The sequence below is a fragment of the Bison bison genome, unplaced genomic scaffold, assembly GCF_000754665.1.
Source record: "Bison bison bison isolate TAMUID 2011002044 unplaced genomic scaffold, Bison_UMD1.0 scf7180017864471, whole genome shotgun sequence".
Lineage (NCBI taxonomy): Eukaryota > Metazoa > Chordata > Mammalia > Artiodactyla > Bovidae > Bison > Bison bison.
In genome coordinates, this window is record NW_011495032.1 from 31,289,992 (window position 1) to 31,300,018 (window position 10,027).

At 39.2% G+C, this 10,027-nt stretch overlaps 1 protein-coding gene across 1 annotated transcript in view; it reads left to right on the forward strand.

The window, feature by feature from the left end:
* Positions 1 to 1,999: 1,999 nt before the first annotated feature.
* The window catches only part of LOC105003717 (gamma-crystallin F-like), a gene marked incomplete at its 5' end in the record, with an annotated part of 10,423 nt that continues 2,395 nt past the window's right edge, over positions 2,000 to 10,027 (forward strand). The window contains one exon of the mRNA XM_010861090.1: positions 2,000 to 2,022. Coding sequence (XP_010859392.1) covers positions 2,000 to 2,022 — 23 coding nt within the window. The remainder of the gene's footprint in view (positions 2,023 to 10,027) is intronic.

Below are 10,027 nucleotides of genomic sequence, written 5' to 3' on the forward strand. Positions count from 1 at the left end.
CAGTCAAACTGAACATGTGGAAGCTGGTGGAGTGCAGGATGGGCTGTACCAAGGAGACATGGGAGAATTCATGCTCTGCAGGTTCACAAAACTCACAAGAAAAAAAGAATTCTAACTATGTTGTGTACATCCTCAGTCATGTCTGACTCTTTGCAATCCCATGGACAGTGGCCCAGAAGGCTCTTCTGTCCATGGGGTTTCCCAAGCAAGAATACTGGAGTGGGTTGCCATTTCCTTCTCTAGGGGATCTTCCTGACCCAGGGATCGAACCCACGTCTTCCACATCCCCTGCATTAGTAAGTGGATTCTTTACCATTACACTACCCAGGAAGCCTAACAATGCATGGTAACAGATGTTAATTAAACAGTGTGGTGATCACATGCCAATAGTATATACAAAATATATTTCTTAATTTAAAAAAATAATTCAGGAAACCCAGTATCTTCAGAAAGCAGAGAGAAAGCAAAGAATCTACCCTCATATGATCTCAAACTCATCATCATATTAATCAGGTTGGGCCCTGAATAAATGACTTCTTCCCCCTCCCCCAGCCTGCCTCCATCTCCTGCCCACCCCCACTCCCACCTCAGCAAAAACATTTCCAGAAATGCTAGTACTCCCCTTCTGCCACCAGCTTATCAGGGGTTGAAAGTTGTGTGGCAGGAAAGTATCTTCATCTCTGTTCTAGCCTGTTCACAGATGATCTCATTTCATCTGCACAAAAGACCTGCAAAGCAGTTACTGTTAGTCTCATTTTACAGATTAGGTAGTTGAGGTTCATAAAGGTGAAAAAAATTATCCAGAATATTACAGCTACTAAGGTTATTAATAATGGTGCTCTCATGGGGTCATGTTCCACCTCCCTGGAAATCTATGCTTTTTTTTTTTTTCTTCTAATTGCACTAAATTACCATGAATCCTATTTTTTCTAAGAATATGTCCTTTATACAACAACGACAACAAAACGGAAGCAGTATCACATGCTTCAGGGGAAAACAAAAACAAACAAACAAGACACAGTGAAATCTCTCACCCCAGATCAGGAGGCTGCAAACTTTTTCTCTAAAGGGCTAGATGAATATTTTAGGCTTTGCTGAGTACGTGATCTCTGTGACACCTCTGAGACGCTGCCAAGGTGGGATGAAAGCAGCAGTAGACAAGAGGGAAACAAATGAAAGCACCTGAAAAACAAACACTTTTTACAAAGCTTTATTTACAAAAGCACATGTGAATTTGAACCTCTCCTGGGGATCCATACACCCGGAAGAACTGGGTTGCCCAAGAAGACCTCTTTCCTCCCTGTCACCATGCTATGCGGCCATGCAAAAGCATGGGAGATCACCTTTTTAGGAGGGACAGGATATCTAATGTGATACATCTGATGAGAAGGGCCAACTCATCAGAAAAGTTCCTGATGCTGGGAAAGACTGAAAACCAAAGGAGAAGAGGGCATCAGAGGATGAGATGGTTGAATAGCATCACTGACTCAAGGGACATGAACTTGGGCAAACTCTGGGAGGTAGTGAGGGACAGGGTGGCCTGTTGCGCTGCAGTGCATGGGGTCACAGAGTCAGACGTGACTTAGTGACTCAACAACAACAGGATATCTGAAAGGTCTGACCTGTTTTGCACAAGTCAAGAGAAGCAAACAAGAATTTGCTTCTTCAGTTGTTCAATATGTGCTCTTCATAGATGGCAAACATATTTTCCAAACTTAACGTGAATTTTTTGACAGTTTTTTGAGGAAAACAACTAAATCAAGAATGAGCATAATGTTTTCTAGTTGATTTCAGTAGTACCTTACCCTAATCAGAAATTATGTGCATAACTGCAGGTAGTCTGAAGGTAAACTGCAGGTAATACCTTCATAGTATTTTGTCCCTGTCTTTTAGATAACTTTATTTTCCCTTATTCTTATTCTATTTTCAATTAAGCTTAACAAGGAAGAATAATTTGGGAGAAAAATAAAAGTCATGAACTCTACTTTTTTATTTTCAATTTAGAAATTACATCTGTACAAAGTTTTCACCCAGAACAAATACATTTTAAAAATAATTAATACTGAGAGGAAAGACAGTGGAACAATAAGTAACTGTCATCGTGTGGCAGGTTGACATTTAAAAGATTTAAATTTAAAATTATATTTTTGAAAGGATATTATTTCTTTACTGTGTTAATTGAACTACTTCCAAGGAACAGCTCAAGGAAGAGTCAAATTAAGTTTATCAATGTTTTCTAAAATATCCATGAATGTTATTAACTCTCTTTTCTTGTAATAGGCACAACCACACTTATAACAGACATAAGCCAGCAATTATTCAATCTTGCTATCTCTTAACAGATCAACAATGAATTAGGGCTCTTCTGGTAGCTCAGTGATAAAGAATCTGCCTGCCAATGCAGTAGACCTGGTTCGATTCCTGGGTTGGAAGATCCCTTGGAGAAGGAAATGGCAACCCACTCCAGCATTTTTGCCTGGGAAATCCCATGGACAGAGGAGCCTGGTGGGCTACATGGGGTCTCAAAGAGTCAGACACAACTGAGCAACTAAAGAACAGAAGAACAGAAATTCAGAAAATAAACAAGAATTACAAGTATACATTGATTTGATAACCCACAGCAGGAGACAATTACATAAAATCTATCTGGAGATGAACATCATTCTTTTCACAAAAACCACAGTTAAAATTCTTCCAAAATTATATAAGTTACACAAGAAGAATGGATGGCCATATTTTCCATTTTCCTAGAAAATTTTTAGTGTTTGATAGGCCAGCCAATGGAGATATTTCATGGAGGATTTTGGCAAGGGCCTAATTGAGTTTTTCTGGGGCTATCAGTTGACGGTTCTGGATTTTCCCAATCATCATCATAAACTTTTTAAACTGATTATTTTGTGATATTTTGTACACTTGCAAAGAAAATAATAAGCTCTCCATAGATATGTCTTCCAGTTTTACAAAGCATTTAAATTAACAAGCATATTTAGCTGTTAATCTACTAAAGAATTTCCTGTAGCTTTTATTACTTCGGTTCAGTTGCTCAGTCATGTCCAACTCTTTGTGACCTCATGAACCGCAGCATGCCAGGCCTCTCTGTCCATCACCAACTCCCGGAGTCCACCCAAACTCATGTCCATTGAGTCAGAGATGCCATCCAACCATCTCATACTCTGTCATCCCCTTCTCCTCCTGCCCTCAATCTTTCCCAGCATCAGTCTTTTCAAATGAGTCAGCTCTTCACATCAGGTGGCCAAAGTATTGGAGTTTCAGCTTCAACATCAGTCCTCCAATGAACACCCAGGACTGATCTCCTTTAGGATGGACTGGTTGGATCACTTTTATAGTAATGTTTAAAATTAATGAATTTGTTTACTTTTTAAAGAGTCAAAAGGGGAGCTAGAAATAAAAACCTCTTTGATTCCTTAGCATCCCAAAGTCATGAATTATTCCCAAATCATCAGTGTATCTGTTTAGCCTTACTAGTTAACACATTAATATGCTTTACAGAGTGACACAAGTTTGGCTAAATTAAACAAAATATGCTTTTCATGAAGAACTGGATACTATAAGAAAGTATAGAATAGTTATTGTATATTTACTGTTACTGCCTTTTTCATTTTTATAGTGGTGGTGGTTTAGACACTAAGTGTGTCCGACTCTTATGACCCCAAGGACTGTATAGCCAGCTAGTTTCCTCCGTCCATGTGATTTCCCAGGCAAGAATACTGGACTGGGTTGCCATTTCCCTCTCCACATTTTTATAGTAAGCCCTGTCAGTAAATAATATTAATTTAGGATTGGGTAAAGGAAGCTTCAAAAGCTCTGTTTTGTGAATGGACACAAATTGAACAAACACAGTCATAACATTCTCTTTCACTGGATAAGATTAGTAAGGAAGGAGGATTGATCATTACACTGTTATGTGAAAACAGTTAAACAGTTATATGAAAAAGTAAAAGTATTTCATAATGCTGAAACAAATGCAAAAAAATAACTACTAGAAAGAAGCAGGTTAAATGATTCTGCTGCTGCTGCTAAGTCACTTCAGTCATGTCCGACTCTGTGCGACCCCATAGACGGCAGCTCACCAGGCTCAGAACGCTGGAGTGAGTTGCCCTTTCCTTCTCCAATGCATGAAAGTGAAAAGTGAAAGTGAAGTCTCTCAGTCGTGTCCGACTCTTAGTGACCCCATGGACTGCAGCCTTCCAGGTTCCTCCGTCCATGGGATTTTCCAGACAAGAGTACTGGAGTGGGGTGCCATAAATGATTCTAGGAACTCCTATATGCTGATATTAGTTCATGATCCCACCATCCAGTGTGGGAAAAACCTTTTGTAGCTTTCACATGATTTATCACATCTAAAATTATAATTTAATTAGTCTACTTTTAGCATCCATCTACATTGGCTAGAATAAAATTCAAAAGGGTAGGCTCTCCACCTATTTTGTGCAATAATTATTCTAAACACCTAGGGAAGTTATTGGGAGAAGGCAATGGCACCCCCTCCAGTACTGTTGCCTGGAAAATCCCATGGATGGAGGAGCCTGGTAGGCCACAGTCCATGGGGTCGCTAAGAGTCAGACACGACTGAGCGACTTCACTTTCACTTTCCACTTTCATGCATTGGAGAAGAAATGGCAACCACTCCAGTGTTCTTGCCTGGAGAATCCCATGGACGGAGAAGCCTGATAGGCTGCAGTCCATGGGGGTCGCACAGAGTCGGACACGACTGAAGAGACGCAGCAGCAGCAGCAGCAGCAGCAGCAGGGCAGTTATTTGGCAAAGAATAGTAAGAACATTCAATAAGAATAAACTTTTCTTTCTGAATCATAGTAGTAAAAGGATAAAGTTTAATTCCTCTTTTAAGGAGGGTTTTGTAATCATGGTGATTTAATTCAAATTTGGATAGAAGAGGTGTATTTTGCTCTGATGAAAACAGTTTAATAAGAAGACAGAAGAATTTTAGAAATTAGATATTAACTAGGGTGGGACTATGGGAAGTATTATTCAATTATTTTAGCTGCTGCTTTATGTTCTTGTACTCTAGGATAAGGTAATTTGATTGGCTCAACACTAAGATGATAGGGGTCTGAAACAGATTTCTCTATGGAGTAATAATTCACTTTTTGTAATCTGCACATAAAAGAATAGTTAATATATCTGTAAAACTAAATAACTTGAAAGAACAACAGAAAGTACAACATACTATTTCCTCATATCTTAATTTTCAGTTTTTTAAAAAAGGATCATAAAACCTGTTTGGCTACTTTTGTATTTGCTGACACTTGTTTCTCTCTTTTTAGTGATGAATAGAATTTTATGTGTTAAAGCTAAGTATCTTCTAAAGCCTCTGGTATTTCCAAACTGAACATCTTCATTTTGTAGAAAAAGTAAACCAGAGAGGTTTCTTGAGTTATTTACTGTCATAGAGCTAATTAAGATACTAAATTTCTTTTAATCATAAATTATATCATCATATCGGAGAAGGCAATGGCAACCCACTCCAGTACTCTTGCCTGGAAAATCCCATGGACAGAGGAGCCTGGTAGGCTGCAGTCCATGGGGTCTCAAAGAGTCAGACATGACTGAGTGATTTCACTTTCACTTTTCACTTTCATGCATTGGAGAAGAAAATGGCAACCCACTCCAGTGTTCTTGCCTGGAGAATCCCATGGACGGAGAAGCCTGATAGGCTGCAGTCCATGGGGGTCGCACAGAGTCGGACATGACTGAAGCGACTTAGCAGCAGCAGCAGCATATCATTATATATAACTCAAATGTTCAAAAATATATTATCATATATTCTATTGTAGTGTTTTAGTATGCAGCTTTGTTTAATTTTAGAATTCAATATTATTCTTTTCTGTTGTAGCAGGCAATTAAAAAAAATTTTCCTGTTAAAAATGAAAAAAATCTCTGCTACTTTTTGAGAATGAGGCCAATTATATTTTTTCATTTTCCTTAGAAGAAAATGTATACTTCCTGTTGTTGAGGTTGAATTACATAACTATTTATTTAATAATGACATACAAGAAGCTTTTAGGGCAAAAAGGAATAACCAACTGAGAAAAATTTTCTCTAGGCTATGATTAGATTTTTCTTATTCACATTTTGTATATAGGATATGTATGACAACAGCACAAAGAAATGAAGAGTGAAATATGAATCAAGATCTCTTTTTGATGTTTACTGGCTTATGTTTTTATTTTGTTTAGGACTTAATATTTTAAGAAGACTTAAAAAAAAAAAGTCTGCTATAATTCCCAGTTTTACCATTAATGACTGTTTAGTAAATAAAGACAATGACTAAAATTTTTCAAGTAAAAAAATTCACCAGTCTTGCTGCCTGAGTAATTTTTAATATCTTTTTCTTGGTTTAATTAAATTATTTGACATCAGACATTTAAAATATATTATGCTTTAAGAAGGGCTTCCCTGGTAGCTCAGATGGTAAAGAAACTATCTGTAATGTGGGAGACCTGGGTTTGATTCCTGGTTTGGGAAGATCCCCTGGAGGAGGGCATGGCAACCCACTCCAGTGTTCTTACCTGGAGAATCCCCATGAACAGAGCACCTGGCGGGCTATAGTCCATGGGGTCACAAAAAGTCAGACACAACTGAATAACTAAGCACAGCACAGAGAAAAGTTTAGCAATTTTAAAACAGAAAGAATAATCTTATATTTTAAATGTAAGTTTATTTTCTCCTCTGCTATTCTGAGGTAGAATTATTTTCCATTAAATACATATTTTATCACAGAATGTATTTAGAATTTGAATAACTTAAAATGCATATGATGCAATTTACTTCTTCCTGTTTTTCTTATTACCATGAAATTGAAAATTTTACTTCATGAAAGGAGAGATACTTTATACGTTTTGTACAGTCTGCATTTCACAACTGCTCTCATAAATCGATCAAACATGAATTGCCTTTAAGTTATCTCCTGTTCTTAGCATGAATACTATAAATACATTAAAACAATGAATTCTCATATTAAATATGCAGACGGCTTGTAAGACCTTGATAGAAGACAATTTGGGGTTCCCTGATAGCTCAGTTGGTAAAGAATCCACCTGCAATGCAGGAGACCCTGGTTCAATCCCTGGATTGGAAAGATCCCATGGAGAAGGGAAAGGCTACCGACTCCAGTATTCTGGCCTGGAGAATTCCATGGACTTATTGTCAACGTGGTCGTGAAGAGTCAGACACAACTGAGTGATTTCACTAGACTATTGATAGAAAGAGTTGCCTTTGTCTCAACTGATTAATATTCAGGCTAATCCTGCTTTGTATGTTTAGACCAAGCTCCCTTGAGAACCTTGGTACCTTTCTGTGACCAGTGTTAGGGAAGTGCAGCTGCTTCTTACAAAGTTTCATGGTATACAGCCTATGATTTTTAGAGTAAAAATATAATTTGTTAGTTTTAAATATTTTATGCTCAGGAGGCCTTAAAAATACTACAGGAAAGATTACAATTACTAGGAACTTCATTATTTGATACATATCTTTGGGAAAATAAACATTGATCCAAAGTTTCAAATAATAAAATAATCGGTTGGGAGAAAGTTTGTCACATCCTTTTGGGAAAGCCTGCTTATAAGCCTTTAGAGGATAGACCCTCATGATTTAAGCTTTTCATATTTTCTTGCCAACATACTTCGTATTACATGCTTTATTTGACAGTGCTTCAATTCCCCATTTTATATCCTGAATTGTTTCCTAAAAGACTGTTGTTGCTCTTGCTGCTTTTCCTCAAGAGCTTAGAGGAAAAGCTTAAACGCCCTAGTAACACATTTGGAATATGCAGGATAAGAACAGATTATATCATTGCTAACCTCTGTGCCCAATGTCTCTATACTGCTTGTTTTTTTTCTGTTCATACAGTAGTAAAATCTTTCCCCATGATTTCCTAACTAGTATAAGTTGATGCCCTCCAGTTTTAGTCTCCTGAAAAGTTATACCTACGAGGAAATCGACTCAGCTTTAAAGTTTGCAGGTTAGAAGGTTGAGGGTAATGGCAAAATTTAAAAAGCAACATGAATAACCAACTAATCCTCCAGGATCTAAAAAGCAAACCAATAAATCGCTAAGATTCAAATGAAACAATTTCATCTTCAGACAACCATTTAGAAACCTTCAAAACAGAGCCCCAAACTGCAATCAGCTTCTAGACCAGGTTGTGAACTTGTCAAAGCCCAGTTTCAGTGCATTCTCATTGCCAGTGCTTCACAGCCCCCTTTCCCCAGCCCACTGTTCACACACTAATCCCCAGTTGTCCAGAACTTTCCATGTGATATCCACCTCATTCTTTTTCTTTTTGGCCCAGTGCCATGAGCTAATGTTTCCAGAATTTATCACATCAGGATTTATCAGGTCCGTGTTTTGTTCTCTCAGGATCTTTTCATGATAAATTAGCAAGTCGTACTTGGAAATTCATCTACATTGAGCTGTAAAGGGAAAGCAATTTCATTATGTTCTATGGCTAGGAGATCAAATATTTGTAGTTTAAAGGGTATTATGAGATTCACAATACCTTAAACCAGTAGTCTTCAAATATTTATCTTTTAAAAATTAGCATCATCTAGTGATCAAACTGTGTTTTCAAATAAAATTTTCTATAAAATAGGTACAAGTGAAAACTACCCATTCAAGTAGGGGATAGGACAGGGATACTGCATTTTCCCCTCCTCCCTTCTCTCTGAGTGGCCTCAGAGCATCTCTGAGGAATTTCTGCAGTTCCACAAACACAGCCTGCAAATGATCCCATTAATGCAGGGGGATAACTGCTTGTAAGAATGTCAGGCACATGTCTAGCACTTTGAAATCAGTGGTTTTTAACAGGGCTGATTCTGCTCGCCATGGGGACTTTGGGAAATATCTGAACACAGTTGTCATAACTGGGAGAGGAAGGAAGCAGGTGCTACTGGCATCTAGTGGGCAGTGGACAGGATGTTGTTAAACATCCTACAATGTTCCAGCCTAAAATGTCACCACAGTACTGAGATTGAGAACGCCTGCTCATAGAGAGTAGGGCACCAGAAGCTGCTGGGAGTTGGGGGAGGAAACTGGGACTGTGGGGGAAGAGGGGAGACTCCAGTCCCTGGAATCAGAGACTTAACTAGACAGCAACTTGGGCTTGCTCAGGGTTGGGGAAGGTAGAGAAGGCAGAAACTTTGCAAAATTGTGGGATTTAAAACTTGGTTATATTTTCAGGGTAACTTGCATTTGACAGCAGCTAGATCCAAACAAAAAGGCTTAGCCCTTAGCTAGCAAAGATATTAAATAGAAATTTACTATGTGACTAATAACCACCATCAGTTGCCTCATGAGCTCCAAAGTTGAGGGCTTCCTGCCTGTGGTGTGGGAGGAACTGGCTGCGTTTGGAGGTGACCCTGGTCCACTCAGTCTCCAGGGAGCAGAGCTGAGCCAGGTTCATGAACAGGGCTTCCTGGGGTCCAGCGCCCACCACCTGTCTTCCTCCGGTGTAATGTCTACTGCATCAGCTCCTGAGCCGTGAGGATGGGAGAAGCTTCTCTCAGGGGAAAATCCCATCCTCCTTCAACCGTCCTGCGGAGAAACCAGGTGCCTCTGTGTCCCACATCCTCACACCAAGGAAAAGCTCTCTCATCTAGACGCCTCCCGCTGGGCCCCATCCTGACCTCTGACCCGGTCACTACCCCGTGTCGTTCCTCAAAAAGAGATCACTTAGAATACTTAAAAGATAAATAAAATATTTCATTACAAGTGTTAACCCGGTTAAGCGCTTTTGCTCGCTTCCCATCTCCTGAATAGGCTTCATTTAAAGGCCCCAGAGGCACCAAGTGACAGTTTTACGCGGGTCATCAGTTCGAAAGCTCTGGAGAGTCTAAGAGAAAACATACAGTAAGTCCCCCACCCCACCCCCGCCGTCATTATATAGAAAAGAGACAGAAAGGAAATCCTCCTCACTCGGGGGCCCCTTTTGTGTTGTTCTGCCAACGCAGCAGCCCTCCCGCTATATAGAGCGCGCGCCGGCCCCACC